This window comes from Vigna unguiculata, chromosome 9 (assembly GCF_004118075.2).
Source record: "Vigna unguiculata cultivar IT97K-499-35 chromosome 9, ASM411807v1, whole genome shotgun sequence".
Classification (NCBI taxonomy): Eukaryota; Viridiplantae; Streptophyta; class Magnoliopsida; order Fabales; family Fabaceae; genus Vigna; species Vigna unguiculata.
In genome coordinates, this window is record NC_040287.1 from 18,419,140 (window position 1) to 18,437,852 (window position 18,713).

The window sequence follows — 18,713 nt, forward strand, 5'->3', positions numbered from 1 at the left end:
CTACCACCAAAAAGTTTCCTTAAGATCCTGATACATCTTAGTCATGCCCGAATGCAAACCAAGACGACTCTTATGCCCCTCCTCAAGGATCAACCGTTTTATCTCAACATCGTCCGGTACGCACACTCTACCTTGGAACCTCAGTATGCCATCACCACCCAAAGCAAAGTCATTGGCCTCATCTGACCCAAATTGTTCTCTGACTTTGTTTAAACTGGCATCTAACAACTGCCTCTCTCTGACTGAATCCAAAAAGTCACCAGATATAGTAAGGGTACTACACCTAATGGACTCAGACCCCAACTCCACATGTAGCCTCATGTCTCTGAACTTCTCTAGTAGTTCCACCTCCTTAATCATAAGGTGCGCAGTATGCACTGTTTTCCTACTCAAGGCATCTGCCACTACATTCGCCTTTCTTGGGTGGTATAGGAGTTCGAAGTCATAATCCTTCAAGAATTCCATCCATCTTCTCTGCTTCATGTTCAGCTCCTTCTGGTCAAACAAATACTTGAGGCTCTTATGATCGCTGAACACTCAGAACTGGGCACCATAAAGATAGTGCCTCCAGATCTTCAAGGCAAAAACTATAGCCGCCAACTCTAGGTCATGAGTGGGATAGTTACGCTCATGCACCTTAAGTTGTCTCGAAGCATACGCCACAGCCTTCTTCTCCTGCATCAAAACACATCCAAGTCCGAGGTGGGAGGCGTCGTAGTAGACCTCGAATGGCTTCCCGACATCCGGGATCACAAGTATCGGAGCGCTAGTCAATCTTCTCTTCAGTTCCCAAAAGCTCTCCTCACACTTGTCCGTCCAAGTGAAAGGTTGGTCCTTCCGAGTAAGCAAAGTTAGAGGCGCCACTATCTTGGAGAATCCCTCTATGAACCTCCTATAGTAGCCCGCTAATCCCACAAAGCTCTTGATCTCTGTGGCTGACTTAGGGCTTTCCCACTTTACCACCGCTTCAACCTTTGTTGGGTCCACAGCAATCCCCTGGGCAGATATCATATGCCCCAAAAACTGAACCTCACCCATCCAGAACTCACACTTGGACAACTTGGCATACAGCTGCTTCTTTCTCAAAACACCAAGCACCAACCTCAGGTGTTCTGCATGCTGTTCCTGAGTCCTGGAATAGATAAGGATGTTGTCTATGAAGATTACGACAAACTTATCTAGGAAAGGCCGGAAGATCCTGTTCATGTAGTCCATGAACATCGTTGGGGCGTTGGTCACACCAAAAGGCATAACCACATACTCGTAGTGGCCATACCTGGATCTGAATGTCGTCTTCTGTACATCATCAGCCTTTACCAAGATCTGATGATAACCCGATCACAGATCTATCTTCGAGAACACTGATGACCCATGCAACTGATCCATCAAGTCATCTATTCTCGGGAGCGGATACTTGTTCTTGATAGTCATCTTGTTCAGTTGCCTGTAATCTACACACAGATGCGAACTCCCATCCTTCTTCTTTACCAATAGCACCGACGCTCCCCAAGGCGAAATGTTGGGTCGGATAACCTGCGCCATCAGTTCCTCTATTTGCTTCTTAAGTTCGACCAACTCTGCCGGAGCCATGCGATATGGGGCCATCGACACCAAGCTTGTCCCTGGTACTAGATCAATAGAGAACTCCACTTCTCTACTGGGAGGCAATCCTGGAACCTCCTCCGGGAATACATCTCCAAAATCCTGCACAATTGGTATCACTAACGTCGCCTCTCCTCTCTCCACCTCCAGATGTGTGAAGATCATGTAACATTACGCGCCGTCATGTAGTTCCTTCATAACACCCTGAGAAGACACCAACTCAGGCTCCTATGCGTCGAGAAAAAGCAGTTTTTTCTCTCGACAATCTATTAGAACGCAATTGGCAGAGAGTCAATCCATTCCTAAGATCACCTCTAACTCTTGTAGAGGCAGACAGATCAAGTTCACCCTGTACCTACGTCCCTCTACCTCCAGTGGAAGCCTAGCACACAAGGACGACGTCCTGACCAAACCCGATGTCGGGGTAGATACTGCAAGTTCACACTGCAGCTCGCGCACCGTCAAACCCAAACGCTCCACATAAGCAAATGACACAAATGAGTGTGTCGCTCCAGAATCAAACAGTACACACAAAGATTCACCCGCTATCATACATCGACCCATAACAATGTTACCTAAGCCTGTAGCCTCTGCTCTGGTCATGGCATATACCCTGCCCGTCGCCTGAGGCCTGTTGCCTCTATCTCTCCGCTGGTGCTGGTGAGAAGCCTGAACTGGAGGGCGTGCTACTGCCCTAGCAAGGGTGGGACAATCCTTCCCAAAGTGGCCCTCCTTGCCACAATTGTTGCATCTGCAGTAGCCCTCCATGCGTGGGCAAGCGCTCCTCAGATGAGGACCTCCACATATATAGCACTGAACTCGACTCTGCTGGGGAGGAGGACCCCTAGACCCCTGAGGCTGATGATGAGGTTTGTCGTATGGTCTCCTCCACTCGTCATGTCTGGGCTTGGACCCAGATGGTCCACCAATCCTCTGAGGCTGCTGAGATCGCTGGCCCTCTACCTCATTCTTCATCTTCTCCATTACTTTTGCCTTCTCTACCAGAGCAGCAAAATCCTTGATGGACAAGGGTGCCACCATCAAGCGAATATCTCCCCTAAGGTCGTTCTCAAATTTTCGACATCTCCACTCCTCATCAAGCGACAGTGTATAGAAGCGGCTGAGGTGTTTGAACCTCTCAGCATATTCCGTCACAGACTTCCCCCCCTTAGTGAGCTGGAGGAACTCCATCTCCTTAGCATATTTGACACTATCTGGAATGTACTCGGAGAGGAATCTCCCCCTGAAGGCCTCCCAAGTCACAGGCTCTCCTCGCTCCTCCATGATGGACTTCATGCTAATCTACCAATGTTCAACCTCTCCGGTCAGCATATAAACTGCAAACGCCATCCGCTTATCTGCCGGGCACATCTTCGCATCGAAGATCCTCTCTAAGTCCTTCAGCCACTGACTGGCTGCATCTGGGCTAGTCTTCCCGTTGAACTTCACGGGATGGTGTTTTAGGAAGTCTTCCAGACTCCACTCTTTGACTAACGGTCGTGGCTTTGGGCCAAACACAGAGGCAGCCGCCCTGTTCTCCTTCAGCTGGCGAAGGGCCTCCATATGCTGTCGATGAGCATCCTCAGCAGCTACCCTCGCAACCTCCATCTGCTGCATCATCGCCTGCTGCTGCTCAAGCGACGCCGTCTGTCGCTGCATGGATGCCTCATGCTGCTACATCATCGTAACACTTTGCTGCGCCATAGCTGCTACCATCTCCTCTATTGCTTTGGCGATATCAGGTGCATCCCCCTGGGATGATTGGGAAGTCCGACGAGGAGGTGCCATAGTTCACTGGCACACAGAAAATCACTTGGTTAGGCTCGAATAAGGCAAGAATTTAACTAAGAACACTGAGAAGACCAGAGAAAACTAAATGGACATCCAAGTCCCCAGACTTAAGAAATGACCGCTCTGATACCATAAATGTAACACCCCATTTAATTTAATATACGAAATTAAAGGAAGTGTCATAAAAGATAACGTAAAGCGCAGTCCTGGAGTTCAAAACCCAACTCCTTAAAAACCTAGGCACACCACGATGCCCAAAAGAAAGCTAGTTAACAAGTTTACAAGGGAATGCATGTTAATCAAAGAACAAACAGGTACATGGGCCTTAGCCCTAAAGAGAAGCCCACTAAAGAAACTAAAACTAGCCCATGCAGATTATGCCGCGGAACCATCATCTCCTTGTTGCCCGCGGGTATTCCTCGCATCTGCTCACATCAACAAGTTGATGATCATCGCAAGAGAGAGTACCACACAGCAGAACACACCACAATAAAAGTAAGGTAAGCTAGAGTACAAGAGATTTCATCCATCAAATCAGATATAAATGCACAATACCATACATTCAATCAACCAAACATCTTATGACTTTCAATCAATACACTACGACACGACTCGACTCATCCGGATACATATAACTTGGTCAGATTCAGCGGACGCTTGCACTTGTGGTGGATGCCTCTACTCACCCCCGAGTTGCTCACCCCCGAGCTATGTGTTACAAGTGTTTCAATGAATCAATTTTCCCTCACCACAAGGTTAGCCCTTAATGAATTTCAAGGCTCTTGCTACTTTCACCACAGGAGTTAATCCGCTCTGAGTGAGACTAACTGGCCCCTTAGAGTGTCAAGATGCAGTCCTTACCTTGAATCCTTACCTAGTTATACAGATGGGGCACCACCATGGGCACTCACTAACAGGGGCCATGGAATTACGTCCCGACCACTGAAGCGCAACCCCGAAAGTCTCACCTAGAGACCCCAAGGAATTACACACTGACACGGACCAACATTCATAAATCAGCAATACGAGAACATTAAATCATATTTACAGTTTCATACCAGCCCCTTGGATTAATTCCTCATACGTATGACATTTTGAATCCATGTCACTAGTCACCACCACCCCATTAGTCTAGGGCCTCATCTCATATCAATACCATGTTACTTTAGTTCCAATCCACTCATTCATTTCACATGCCAAGTTCCCACAATACCCATCATTCACCATTTATGAATCACGTCACGCATACATAGCACTCCATTAAGCATATATCCATACATATGTACATGTATCTCATCATAGCAATCATACCCAAACAATTCCAATCATCCGAGAGTAAACACACAACCAAAACACAACACTGTCTCGCCCAACCCCTCGCTCAGGCTGAAGGGTCTCGCTCATGCGAGACATTCTCACTCAGACGAGTCCCCTTCGCCTAGGCGAAGGCTCAAAACACCAAGAAAGCAATGCGGGATCTCGCTTAGGCGAGACCCCTCTCGCCTGAGCGAGATGCTCGCTCGCTCAAAAAGAAGATCGAGTCGCCTGGGCGACCTCTCGCGTAAAAGGGTTTGGGCGAGTCCCTGTTTGTCTCACCTAGGCGAGACTGGCTCGCTTGGGTGAGATTAGCAGGTCTCGCCACTATTTTCCTGCAACAGTGATCCATGCCAGCCCATCCCACATATATTAACACATTCACAGCTCATCACCACATCATACCAGCCCCAATAACTTCAAAACGACAGTTCATAACATAACAGAAACGAAATATGCATGTGAGCTAGAGCTTCCCTACTTGGAAATGGGTTCGTACAGGACTTTCGGCATAGAACTAAGGAGCACAGCAGCTTTAGAACCCGACTCGTAACTGGAACAGTGGATAAAACGAGTTATTACATGGTTCCCACTGTTACTGTGAAAGTTATACAAGACAGAGGCGGTAAGGATTAAAGGTACTTACGTGAGCAGAACAAAGACCAAGCTAAGCGTGACTCTGAACGTTGGAACCCTAGCAGAAAACGGCAACGGCAGCAGCTCTAGGAAGTGGGATCTCTATTTTACGAAAAGTGAGTTTAGGTTAGGGTTTGGGGCGGACTAAGTCTGTTTTCCCTTTCTGGGCCAGCCCTAAGGCCCAATGGTTAAGGCAGCCCTAAGAAAAAGGAGCAGAATGGAAAACGAGCCTTACACTGAGGTTCTGAAATATTTTTGTATTAATAAACATAAATATTTAGTAAACTTTTTCGGTTGGTAGAAATTATGTGATTTTTCCTATATATAGATTTGGTATTTCCTTGTACCATTCTCTGTTATTTTTTTTAGTAAACTTTTTTATTCAAAAAAAAACATTTTTTATAATACTCATTATTTAATTTTTACGGAAGAACCTATATATTAAGGATACATGGTAATCATGTTGTGAATCTCACATATAGATCCTTATCGGGATATCAGGGTGTACAATTTTAAGATTTTTAGAATATCTAGGGATGACAACGGGGCGGGGCAGGGACGGGTTTCATTATCCCATATTTATTTCCGTAAAAAAAATTTATCCCCATCCTCATATCCAAACCCAACAGATATCAAACTTTTGTTTCATCCTCATTTTCACCGGGTAACGGGTATAATCTCGTACCTATACCCGTACCCGTTTTCTAACTACTTCAATATTAATTTTTATAAAAGAAAAAAAAATTACGGTAAAAGAAATATAATGTTATCAAATATTCAATATTAGGAGGATGATTATTTCTTCCATAGAAAATACTTTGAAATAAATTATAATTGTTTACATTTTAGATTAGAATACCAAATAAAATTTCATGAGAACCAGAACATTTATTAAATTTGCAAACTACAAACATTAATGAAACTTAGTTGATAAAATTAAAAAATATTTTAAAAAAATATAAAAGGAAAACAAATATTCAAATTAAAATATATTTTAAATTTTTGTTTACTTCAATTTTTTAAAGGTCTATGATCTTTGACAAACTTTTTTTAACAAAGTTTGCTTTTTAACACACATCAAACATTTTTGTTCTCTTTCCAAGTCATATCAAACCTCTATTTCATCCATTAAAGTATTGCCATGTGTATTTTGTCAAAAGTTTGTTAATAAAACTTTGTCAAAACATAATTTTTCTTTTTTAAATTCTAATGAATTTCTTTTTTATACACTAATAAACGTTATAATACATCACTTGATCAAAATGACACAAAAAAACAAATAATAAACATAATAATAAAATTTTGACATAGATTTTGTATCTTTTGAAGTTCAATATATGTTGGATAGTGAAAAAAAAATATTCATGGCAATTACATTAATTTTTTATATTGTAGTAAATAAAATTTATTTATATAAGTAAAGTGAAAAAATTACAATATGATGAATAATGAGTTAGAAAATAAAAAATAATTAGATAGAATATATCGAAATATTATTCTATGTGATGAAAATAAACACTAAATAAAAATATTAAAAAGTTAACAAATGCGTGCCTTAGAAATAATGAGACTATCAAAAGAAATCGCACAAAGAAAATCAAATGTATAATTAAGGGTATAATAAGATGAAAAATACCTTAAAGATCTAAGAAAACTTTTCAAATATCAACATACATACTCAATGGTTGAAAAATAACAAAAAATATTTTAACAAAACAAAATAGTTCTTCAAATTAAACAAAAATCAATAATAAGTAAATAATTTTTTTATATTACCTTAAATTGAGAATATCAAACATTCTAATGTGAAAGGAAAATATATAATAAATAAAAATATTAAAAAATAATAAAAATATTCAAATGTGAGGCATAAAAAATTTTAATTGACATACATCATTTTAATATAATTACATAAAGGTTATGATAAGATGAAAAATATATTGGAGATGCAAATGAGTTTCATGACAAACCAACTAATTAGAAGAAATAAAAAATAAGTATAATATATATATATATATATATAATATGATTACTTAATTAATTGTGAATATCTTAATAATACGGCGGGGACGAGTATTATGGTGAGGATATGTACATTCCCATACATATCCCCATACCAATTGAAAAAGTCAGAGATTTTTCGTCAAAACGGGAACGGATTCCGACAATACTCACGGGAGCGAGTTTATTTGTCATCTCTATACCGGAAAAGAAAAAAGATAATCTCATTTCATACCTTAAAGGGAAAAAATATCATATATCAAGAATTATTGTTTGAAGATCACCTTTTATAACACTCATTTTAAAATCTTTGTAGAAATCTAGTCACCAAGTATGGAAAGTATGATGTATAATATAAGTTATATAACTTGTCAATGCAAATATTTTTAAAGTCTAAACTTTATGATATCCAAATTCATAGATTAAATTAATTAGTAGGTTTAGCGTTACTCCATATTTATTCTAAAGGATCTTATTTTCGTTTATATAAATTTTATTATACTACATTATGTTTACGACATTTTTATAATTTTTTAATTCAATACAAAATACCCATATTTCTATAATATTTATTTTAACTTAATTTTCCAGAATTTAAAAAATAAATTTTCATTCTAATGACTTCTTTTATTGAAAATTGAAAATTTTAAATTTCACATTATATATCATCATTTGTTTTTTTGGGAAAGAGATATTATAAGAGCCATTATTCTCAATGCAATTATTAATAAAGATCAACATACCATGGTTAGGTTAATTAAGAAGCATTATTAGTTTGAAAATGTAATCAATTGTTTTGAGAAAGCATATTCATCCTGTGTGAGGTTCACTATGTCACTCCAATTGGAAACAATGCATTGTGCACGTCATTTTCATGTCTGTTAGCTTTCAATTTTGGACGGGTGGAGCCCTCTCTCAACCCAAACTCTAAGCAAGAGCCATTAATATAAATGAAAACTTTTCATACATTTTTTCATGACCTAATTCTTAAATCTCTTTATATCGTTGGTATGCAATAAAAAAAGATGGCTTTAGACACCACACACAACTGGAGCCATTGATAGTAGAGAGAAAAAAGAACGACAGGTAAAAAGAGTCGTGTACATATATGTAAGGTTCTTAGACAGCAAACAGAACAATACATGAATAAAAAAACAAAATGCAAAGGTGCCTTGACTTGACTGAATAAAAATCTTACATATTATTCCATCCAAGTGTCCACACATTTGAAGCATCAAATATAGAAATTGTTAATTATAGCAGAATGAATATACAAGTAATTCTCAACATGGCATAATTTGCGTTATGTTCCTGTGAATAATTTTACTTGTCATTCTAACTTGTGATGGTGCTTTTCTAACATGTTTGAATTGAATTGGTTAAGTCCAATCATGTGTTTGGACAATGTAATTTAGAAAGGCAATTAATTTATTTTAAAGTTTTAAAAATTTTATATTAAATTTACTTGTTTAGATAAAGTAGTTAGATAAACATTAAATTTTAAAAAATTATAAAATATTTCAAACGAATAAATAAAAGAATTTCAAATACCTTCAAAAGTATAAAAAAATTAAAATTTCATTTCACTTAACTTACATAGATCAAGTCGAATCAGTTTAAATTAAAGTTTCAGTTAAATTAATCCAAGGTGAAGATTCACTTAAGTTAACTTATACGAAGGGTCAATCAAAAATAGACCGGAAGTTGAATTGATTTGATCTGAGTTAAAATTCAAAATGAAATGAATTGATCCAAATTGAAAATCAAACCAAATTAATTTGAATCAAATATCGAGTGGGAGATCGAAGTTATATATGCAATTTATGGTATTGAGATTAATAGCCGTGACCGTGATGATTGAAGGCACCATTTTGTTTTCATCCTATTGTAAGTTCAATACATAAAGAAAGAACGCAGATGAACATTGCGCCATAATGTAATGTAATCAAGTGATAATAATTGTAAAATGTAATGATACTTTCTTTCCGGCAACAATGATAACTTACCAAATAAAAAAATGACACGAAGTTCACCTCACTTATCATCTTTAATAAGGTTCCTTAACAATAATACATTTAAATTTACCTAGGTGATTTTTTTCTCAATTGTTTTAAAAATAAATTAAAAAATAAAAATATATAATATGAATAGTTTTTACTAGATAACTTTTTCTATAACATATACTTATGTTGTGCACAAAAATCAATGAAGTTAATAACACTAATACTGTAAAGTTAAAAATGAATATAGTATCTTATAATATAAGATAGTGTTTTAAATTGGAGCATTGTGCATATAATTAAAAGTTAATTATCTTTTTAATGATAAAATTTGTTCAATGTATTTTTAAAGACATATCAGTCACTCGTGTCCTGAGAACATTTGGTCACTAGTGTTAAGATGTACTTGGTAGCTTGAAAGCGTTGACTAAGTTGATAAGTTTAAGATCGTAATTAAAGTATGATTAAGCAAATGGATTAACCAAAGGATAATCAAGGTAATTAGTCACCTAAGCCATAATCCAAGTAAGAAACTAGACAGAAAGATGATGAGTATTCCTGAAATTAGTGCTTAGAGTGCTTGGAATTAGAGTCTTTGTAAGATGTATTTAGCTCTGTAAGAAGTTTAGCTTAATTGCAAATTGACTACCTCAAGATTTTCCTTTAGAATATACCTTAAAAGAAAATCATGAATAATTATGTTGCAAAAGCTACGAAAATTAAAGACTATAAAAAAATAGTAGGAATGATATAATACCTTGCCCCACTCAAAATCCAGGAGATAAACAAGATAGTATTTTCCACTTGGACCTAACTCACAATATAAGAATAAGAATGCTACGAATTGGAAAGAACCTTGTGTTATTCAAGTAAGGAGATAAACTTGTATGGAGAATCACTACTTGTGACTTAAACCACAAGATAAGAAACCTTAAAAAAAAACATTTTATACCACGAACTTAGAATTACATAAAAGTACCACCAATTATAAGCTAAAAAGTGACAAAAGGGATAAAAGATGATGACAAGCCTTCAATCACCAATAAGGAAAAGCTAAATGAAGGAATAGAAAAACAACTTATGATATGCCCACCTTACGAAATAATTCTCCAAATTCATTTATATTATGAACCATATTATCAAAAAGAGTATGTAAGTTCTCCATTGAGTGTGGTGTGAAGGGATTAGTCAAATACTTCCCTTTCATAATCCTATATCCAAACAAAACATAGAAACTAAGACCACGACTAAAAACTAGAGATAACTTAGCTTATTCCTATTAAGCTCAAAACAAAAACAAAAAAATAAAAATATATTTCTATCCCTTTTAGTATTACATCATCCTTATCTCCTCTTCTTCCAAAAAAATTGTTCAGAAATTTAACTAAGGTTCTTGTCTAAAAACATCAAGAAAATATTTCCACAAATCAATGGTCTCAAATTCTTCAATTTAAGAAAACCTTTTGTTTGATGGAATGCCAATTACTTGCACTAATTCACACTAATTCTCACCAACATTGAATCAACATATAACATATGAATAAATTGTTTTATTGTGTACCATTATTGCACCGTTTATCATTTTGTCAGGTCGATAACTAATTTGTTGGACCCTGCTGAATAAATCCTATAAGCTTTTCCATATTGAAGATTTCCCTCCCTTCTTTTTTGTGCGATTGATCTCATTATTATTGTTTGTTGTTTAATAGTTTTTTTCATAACCTACTGTTGTTTATATAAAAATTGATCTAAGTTTTGCTTTCACATTATCTTTGTTATTTTTCGAGCACTGCTTCATTAATTCTTGCAAGTTTCACAATAGTTTGGAACAATTTAGAAACATGCCACCTTGTGTAAAGCCCCCATATTTATATTTCATGGGTTGAAAGTGTTCTTCACATCAAACTTCTCGATCTAGAAGGTAATACCCATCTTCCTGTATCAATTGACATTTTGTGAAAAAAAAGATTGAAGTGACTCTATTGCCATTTTATTATGCTTATAGAATACCAAATGAAGCTCAAGAACAAAAAAGGACGGTGTAATGTAATTGTGAATTACATTAAATAAAGACAAAACAAAATGAATGAATCAGCAATCTAAAAGTGAATACATATCCTCCTTGTATTATATTGTATTAATGCAAGATAATGCATTAATTCAAGATACATATAATCATGGTTACATAGGTTATAAGTTGTTTAAAAGTTATGTACTGGTAGAGTCATGGACATAGACGTCCCTACCTTCATAAAGAATTTGGCACACTAGGATCTATAATTGAAGTAATAAAAAGTACATTAAGAAAATATAATGTTGGGAAGGAATTAGTGAGAATGTGGTCCAGTCCTTGCGATCACGATCCCCACCCCGTATACCATTTATGCATGTACGTGCACACAAACAGAATGTGTCCGCTTGCGTACGTAAAAAAACAGGACTCTTGGATTGACTAGAATTCGGATAATCAACCTCATTTCTGGTTGGACCACTCTCCTCTCAAATTTCCACCAATATTCTACTTCTTTCTTTTCTCTCACCATAAAGTAACTCTTCACAAATACATATTTCTTTTTCACCTTCAATTCTACATTTTCCAAAAGAGAACCATATAGCAAATGAATTAGAAATAGAATAGGAACACATATACATCATTGTTTTTCCTCAACAAGAAGGAATATAACTTAGCAAGGTGACGTGATTCCCAAAACAGAATGAATGGACGTTCCACGGCAGCGAGATTTGTCTCGCTGTACCTTAAAATGTATTCTGCTCTTCATAAACACCCATCACTACTACACATCAATCCAAAGATGTAAATTATTATTTTTTATTCAAGCTTAATATTTTACTTAAGGTGAAAGGGTGAAAATACAGGATTTTCTACATGGTATAGTTGGTGGATGGGATGGAAGAAACACCTGAGATGAGATGGATGAAATGAGGTGAAGGAATGATTAAGGAGGAGAATAAGAAGCATGTTAATCATATCCCATGGGCAGGGTTAACAGCCCCACGTGCGATGACTCTATCCCCTAACCATGGTTGATTAAATTCAAACCAAATGGAAACAAATCACAAAATGATTGTAAAAGGACCCTATTGTTTATTTTAATATAAAAAGAGACACAGTGAGATGTAGAGCGTATACATAACCACGCCTTGGTGCGGGTGTGAATAATAAGCAAAACCCCCCGACAGAGAAAAAGGAAATCCCCACCGTCCCCGCATCGACGCTTCCATTTGCAACACCAACAAAAAAGAAAAGCGACCAAAACCTACCCAGTAGCAGCACTGTAACAGTATGTGTAGTAAGTACTCTCCCTCTCTCTCTTGTTTGGGTGGTGTGTGAGGTGTGAGGTGTGAGGTGTGAGTCTGGCATATATAGGGAAAGACCTAATGGGATGACAGTGTTATCTCATTAATGCGCTTCACCTTTTTTTGACGATTCTTCTTTACGCGTCGCAGTTTGTCACTTCTGATCCTCTCTGCCACCTTGGTCGCTTCAAACCCTACCCCCACCCCACCTCTTTCCCTTTTTCCACCTCTCCGCCTTCTCCTCTCCACCACGCACCACGGTTCCTCTCTCTCTCTCTGTTTATCACTCTTCTTTCCCTTAAAACGTAACCGACACAGATACCAGAGAAGAACAGAATTGCATGGACCAATCAATGTCCTTTTGCCCCAATCTCATCGCCATTTCTAAACCAACTAACCGTGTGCGTGTGTTGCAGCTAGCTACTTTATCCTTCTCATACTAGCTAGCTGGATTATTTCATCCAATTCAAGATAATAAGAAAAGGAAACACCCAATGCTTGTTTTTCTCTTTTTAGGTTTCACACTCTCTTCGTAGTTCTAGTAGTAGTCCCGTGACACTGACTTTCTCTCTCTCTCTCTCTCTCGTCTTTTCCAGAATCGACGGCTATTCCTGCTTCGTTGACTCCTTTCTTCACATGATGTGATGTGTACATATGACCCTTCCCTTTCTGCTCTTCTCTTCTGCAGATCTGTGATTTCTCTGTAAAAAAAAAGAAGCTTATTCTCTTTTCCTCTTCCATGCCGTGACTACTCAGAATTCACTTCCAACTTCCGAACGCCTCGCCGTGCTCGTTGTTTCATGGAACAGCATTCGGTTCAACGAATCGTCGTCGTTTTGCTAACCGTCTCCTTGTTCTCCCTCACACCCCTTGCCGTTTCAACAGGTGCGTGTTTTCACTCCCAATCTCAATATTGTTATGTGGATTATTCTTGTTCATAGTTTCTTAAACTGCCGTTTTTAATCGCGTTTGTAGGTTTGGCTGGTGGGACGACTCTTTCGGGAACCATTGTCTCCTTATCATCGCGTCGTGTAGAGGAAGGGAACAAGAAGCTCCATAGCTCGCATCGCAAACTTCTTACTGGCGGTAAGTGTTTTCTTTTTCTTTTTTTTTAAATCATGTTATGACTGGTTTAGATGTTTCTTTTCATGGGAGAAGAACGAGTTTGTCTTCTTCTTTTGATGTTGCCTTTTTGTCTTGTTTTCTTTAGATACATGCCTAGGCGTTATTTCTTTGTATGTTTTCGCTGAAAACGAAATGGCTGCTAAAAGATTGTGTGATCTAATCATCAAAAGCCCATATAACTACAGAATTCACCCATTTAATTACAGCTGCACTTCTATTTTGAGCACCAGAGGATTTTCTTTTATCAATGCCTAATGTGTTTTTTTATTTGGTTGAAGAGGAAATGTAGAAAAGACAAGGATTAATGGTTTTTAACATATTTTTTTTATCATTGTATTTCCCTTTAATTTAAACAAGTAAAAAAGTTTGGAATTTTTCTTTGACCTTTTTCTTTTTTAAATTCCACTAGGGTTGAAATAATTCCGGGCTAGCTATAGCTCTAGCCTTTCGAATAATTGGCTTTTCGCCCGAGTTGAACTTGAAAGTTGCTTTTTAGCTTTTGGGTATTGGTTTGGAATGATCATATTTTTATAAACCAGAATAATAACAGTATTTTGTCGCGGAGTGGCTTCCTGCGCAGATGTCATTTGGTGGTCTTGATGTAAATCTCTGGAGTACCATGTAACACAGAAGACTGTCATTTTGTTTGGCAAATAATAAAAATAATATTTGCAACTGTTTGATTAATTTGATAGAGGGAATTTGATTTGGTTCTGAAAAGAAAAGATTCGGGTTTTGGTGCAGGGAATGGAAAGATGGAACCGGACCGAATATGGGGTGAGAAATGCAGCAAGTCTGATATAGTGATAAACCAGGGCCCCACGGCCCCACTCCCAAGTGGCATTCCCACGTACACGGTGGAGATCATGAACATGTGCGTGAGTGGATGCGACATCTCTGGCATTCACCTGAGGTGCGGCTGGTTCAGCTCTGCACGCCTCATCAACCCCAAGGTCTTTAAGCGCCTCCGTTACAACGATTGCCTCGTCAATGATGGCAGACCCTTGATCAACGGTGCCACCATTTCATTCCAATATGCCAACACCTTCCTCTACCCTCTTTCCGTTTCCTCTGTCATCTGTGTCTGATCATCATCATGATCATAACAACAATCCTCTGTCTTGCCCCACAACTTCATTCTTTTCACCTGTATATACAGATTTTAGATACGTATCTGCGGACAACACCTTGTGCACGTGATGGGTCTTTCCAATGTGATGCTTACGAATTTTTTGATAGAAAGGAAAATAGGCTAGTAGCGAGGGTCTTTTAGCTTTGTTTTTGTGGTTTTGGGCATTGTTGCATGATGAGGTGATGATATACTTTAAGTCGTTTTCCCGTTTGTGTGCATTCATTAATGGAACTGTACAAGAATCAGGTCATAGCAGTGGCTAAAAGTCATTGCATATATTGCAATATTGAAGCAAAGCAGATCTTTTTCAACTGTAGACATAATGTTTTGGAGGGGGGAGTGGAAAGAAGGAAGCAGAAGGACTGGTCCCCCTTCTTTTTACTTCAATCTGTGCTATGCCGGGGGTTGTGGAATTGGATTACGAGGGACGGATGTATAATGTGTGATTGTGACCTCTCCTCAGGATGTCCGTGATTCGTCATTATGTCAACCACCCAAATTTGGTTCCTCTTCCTAACCGGGGACATTCATTTCATCCTGATGACGCCAAACATAATGCTCAATAAGTCGCATCGTACCTTCTTATTTACACTTCAATTATGCCTCTACATTTTTTTTATTTATAAATACATAAATAAATAAAATTGGTGAGTGTGCAGTTAAAACTCCTGCATCGACAAGGGAATATAACTATGTAATTGCCATGTTACAGAGAAATTAGTCTCACGTATATAGTAAGTAGTTATGGAACAGGGCTCTTCAATTATAGTGTATAACATGTTTTTCTTGAAAGAAAGAGTGGAGTTTCTAAAGGGGTTTTTGGTAGAGTATAACCTACTTTCGTGTGGAGTATTGAGTTATGTTTCATGTATAGTAAATTTTTTGATACCTAAAGTCATTGAGAATTATAAAGAGTACTGAAATGTTAAATGTTAAAGAGTACCTAAAGTCATTGATACCTAAATTTTCTTTTATGTGTGCTTGTTTTATTCTTCTTGGTGGATATTAACAAAATCTTTATTAGGGGTGATGAAATGTCCAGGAATTGGTTAACAACTAGTTGATAGAGATTCTTCTAGTTCTTGTATCGGAGGAGATTTGGTTGTGGGGTTGTTCTAAAGAGACCTACTAACAAGTTGATATATAGTTGTTCATGATACCTGTACTTATTTAAAATAGACTTTTTATTAATGGTGGAGAGTCCTATTTGGCCGGCTATGGAGACAAGAGAAAGGAGGGAAATTCATGAATTTCCTAAGAGTGTGTTTGGATAGAGTATTTTAATGAAGTAATTCATTTTTTTGAAGAATTTAGATTGCTTTGTAATGAAATGCTTTGTTTGGATACAAAAATTAAAAAGCATTTCAAAATACAAGCATTTTTTTGAGGAATTTAAATTGGTTAAATTAGTAGAAATTCAAATACCCTCAAAATAGGTGGAATTTGAAATTCTTCTCACTCAACCTCACATTCTAGACTCTTTGGTAGGTCCGATGACACAAACGGACCCGACAATTCAGACGGGTTCGACGACCCGAATGGGCTCAACAATCCAGATAGGTTCGACGACCCAGACGGGTCCGACGACCCAAACAGGTCCAACGACCTGAATGGGCTCAACGATCCAGACGGGCCCGACGACCTGAATGGGCTCGATGATCTAGACGGGCCTGTCCGTCGACCTAGACGGGCCCGTCAACCCGGACGGACCTGTCGACCCGGACGGACCCGACGACCCGAACGAGCCTTACGACCAAAACGGGTCCGACGACCCAGAATGGCCCGACGACTCAGATGGGGGCAGACTATCTGGACAAGATCAATGATCTAACGGGCCCGACAATTCAGACGGGTCCGACGACCCAAACGGGCCCGACAATCCAGATGGGCCCGACGACCCAGATGAGCCTGACGATCCATACGGGCCCTACGACACAGACTGCCCGACAACCTGAACGGGCCCTTCCAAACCTTTGGGCCCGACGACCCAAACAAGCACGACAACCTGGATGGGTCCAACAACCTGGACGGGCCCGACAACCTGGATGGACCCTTCCAAATCGTCAAGCCCGACGATCCAGACGGACCCAACGACATGGACGGTCCCAATGACATAGATGGACCCGACGACTCGGACGGGTCAAACTATCTAGACAAACCCGACGAGCCCGACGAACCCAACGGTTTGGAAGGCCCGTCCGAGTCGTCAGACCCATCTAGGTCGTCGGCCCTTCTAGGTCGTCGACTCTTCTAGGTCGTCGGGCGCGTCCGGGTTGTCGGACCTTTCCGTGTCGTCGGATCCTTCTTGATCGTCGGGTTTCCAAATTTATCATGAACTCAAAACATAATTAAGCCTAAAATAAATATTGTTAAAATTAAATTTTATCTCACAATAAATTCAATTTTTTTTCCAAACAAGAAATTGAAATGTAAGGTATTTTAATTTCCTTATCCAAACAAATTATTTAAAAAATGAATGGAATTTGATTTCAAACAATTCAAATGCAAAGCATTTCATTTTCTAAGCATTGTTGAAATGTTCCATCCAAACACAAGGTAAAGATTAGGTGTATGGAGTGGACAAAGTATTACTTGTTCATTCATGTTTTTTACATTTGAATGTGTTCAAAATGTTTCGTGCATGGGGCTCTTCCCTGGCTAGAACTAGCTTACGTTTTCTCTAGGTTGACTGAGTCAAATTAAAATCTTAGTTATGCTACCATAATCTTAATCTATTCAAGATCCAAATACAAGCTCAATTACTCTACATTATTTGATCCTAGGGGTGATCATTGATTAAATCTTTCAAAATTTAATCTAGATCCAATCTAGATTTTATAAAATAGAAATCCATATCCATTTTAACTAGATTAATTTTGATTTGTCGATCTAGTTTAAATTGGATTAAATCTATATTAAATCTACTTTGTCAATTACATTAGATTTAAATCTACTTTGTCAATTACATTATATTTGACGTGAGATTGACCTAATTGACCTAATGTGGGATCAACCCAATACACCTTGACATCATTCTAACTTAACTTTGATCAACCTAGTCTATTCTATCTTGATCTCACATAAACTTAACTCAACCTAGAACAGCTAGACTCAACTCAATCTAGCTTAGGCTAACTCAACTTGAATGAGGTCCAAATTAAATTGGTTCAATATTGATCCGGACCAAGTCAAATCTACCTAGGTTTGGGCCAATTTGTTTCGACCTAGCACGACTGAATTAGCTTGACCTAGACCTAGCTGACTTGTCTCGAGTTAAGCCAAAGATGACTAGGTTAGTCTTGGGCCTAAGTGTAACATCCCGTCAGGATATTAAGAATTAAAAAAAAAGTAATTAACTACACTGCATTTAATAATACCTCATTTCCCAAAAACACGGGAAATTAAACTTTTATAAATGCAAAAGATAAAACTAAATCCATAATTACAAAAGTGGAATAATCCAAAAATGTCTCAAAAGAGTTTACAACTTAATTCCAATAACAGAAAATATATATAAAGATAAAACTCCCAAGCTATCCCCTCTCTGCATCTAGGCCTCACTAGCTCCACCTGCAACATCATCTGCTCACGTGTACCGCGTACACGATCATTGTCAAACACAAGCAGATAGGGTGAGCTAAAAGATGAAGCATAAACGTACTCAAAATACACATATGTATATGTATAAACAATAGATACATCAATAACACACTCTTCTCTTATCTCGCATGGCCACAACTATACATGATATTATTTCATTTCCAAAGAACCTCCTCCTTTTCTATCACATGGCC

At 38.0% G+C, this 18,713-nt stretch overlaps 3 protein-coding genes across 7 annotated transcripts; 1 reads left to right on the plus strand and 2 right to left on the minus strand.

Moving 5' to 3' along the window:
• LOC114163512 lies at positions 1-1,767 on the minus strand. Its single transcript, XM_028047817.1, has 4 exons — positions 1,489-1,767; positions 890-1,023; positions 637-775; positions 1-474 (listed from the first exon to the last, which is right to left on the minus strand). The coding sequence occupies exons 1-4, from the start codon at positions 1,765-1,767 to the stop codon at positions 1-3; spliced, it is 1,026 nt and encodes a 341-aa protein (XP_027903618.1).
• Positions 1,768-1,893: 126 nt separating this feature from the next.
• LOC114163513 lies at positions 1,894-2,886 on the minus strand. Its single transcript, XM_028047818.1, has 2 exons — positions 2,641-2,886; positions 1,894-2,577 (listed from the first exon to the last, which is right to left on the minus strand). Exons 1-2 carry the CDS (start codon positions 2,884-2,886, stop codon positions 1,894-1,896), a joined length of 930 nt encoding a protein of 309 aa, XP_027903619.1.
• A 9,621-nt stretch (positions 2,887-12,507) lies between these two features.
• LOC114195900 (protein TAPETUM DETERMINANT 1-like) lies at positions 12,508-15,856 on the plus strand. 5 transcript variants are annotated; one of them, XM_028086339.1, is made up of 5 exons: positions 12,508-12,655; positions 13,259-13,310; positions 13,419-13,547; positions 13,638-13,748; positions 14,532-15,856. In XM_028086339.1, exons 3-5 carry the CDS (start codon positions 13,463-13,465, stop codon positions 14,873-14,875), a joined length of 540 nt encoding a protein of 179 aa, XP_027942140.1. In that variant the 5' UTR covers positions 12,508-12,655; positions 13,259-13,310; positions 13,419-13,462; the 3' UTR covers positions 14,876-15,856. The 5 variants fall into 5 exon arrangements, with proteins under 5 accessions (XP_027942140.1, XP_027942137.1, XP_027942138.1 ...); XM_028086336.1 differs by having other exon boundaries at positions 12,813-13,547; XM_028086337.1 differs by having other exon boundaries at positions 13,259-13,547.
• Positions 15,857-18,713: the final 2,857 nt, after the last annotated feature.

Coding starts and splice junctions, on each gene's coding strand:
- LOC114195900 (XM_028086335.1), top strand. Junction 13,548..13,637: donor ACCCCTTGCCGTTTCAACAG/GTGCGTGTTTTC, acceptor TCGCGTTTGTAG/GTTTGGCTGGTGGGACGACT. Junction 13,749..14,531: donor TCGCAAACTTCTTACTGGCG/GTAAGTGTTTTC, acceptor GTTTTGGTGCAG/GGAATGGAAAGATGGAACCG.
- LOC114163512 (XM_028047817.1), bottom strand. CDS start 1,767: ATGATCTTCACACATCTGGAGGTGGAGAGAGGAGAGGCGACGTTAGTG. Junction 1,024..1,488: donor GGGGAGCGTCGGTGCTATTG/GTAAAGAAGAAG, acceptor GGTGAGGTTCAG/TTTTTGGGGCATATGATATC. Junction 776..889: donor TTAGCGGGCTACTATAGGAG/GTTCATAGAGGG, acceptor ACTGAAGAGAAG/ATTGACTAGCGCTCCGATAC.
- LOC114163513 (XM_028047818.1), bottom strand. CDS start 2,886: ATGGAGGAGCGAGGAGAGCCTGTGACTTGGGAGGCCTTCAGGGGGAGA. Junction 2,578..2,640: donor GGGGAGATATTCGCTTGATG/GTGGCACCCTTG, acceptor GTAATGGAGAAG/ATGAAGAATGAGGTAGAGGG.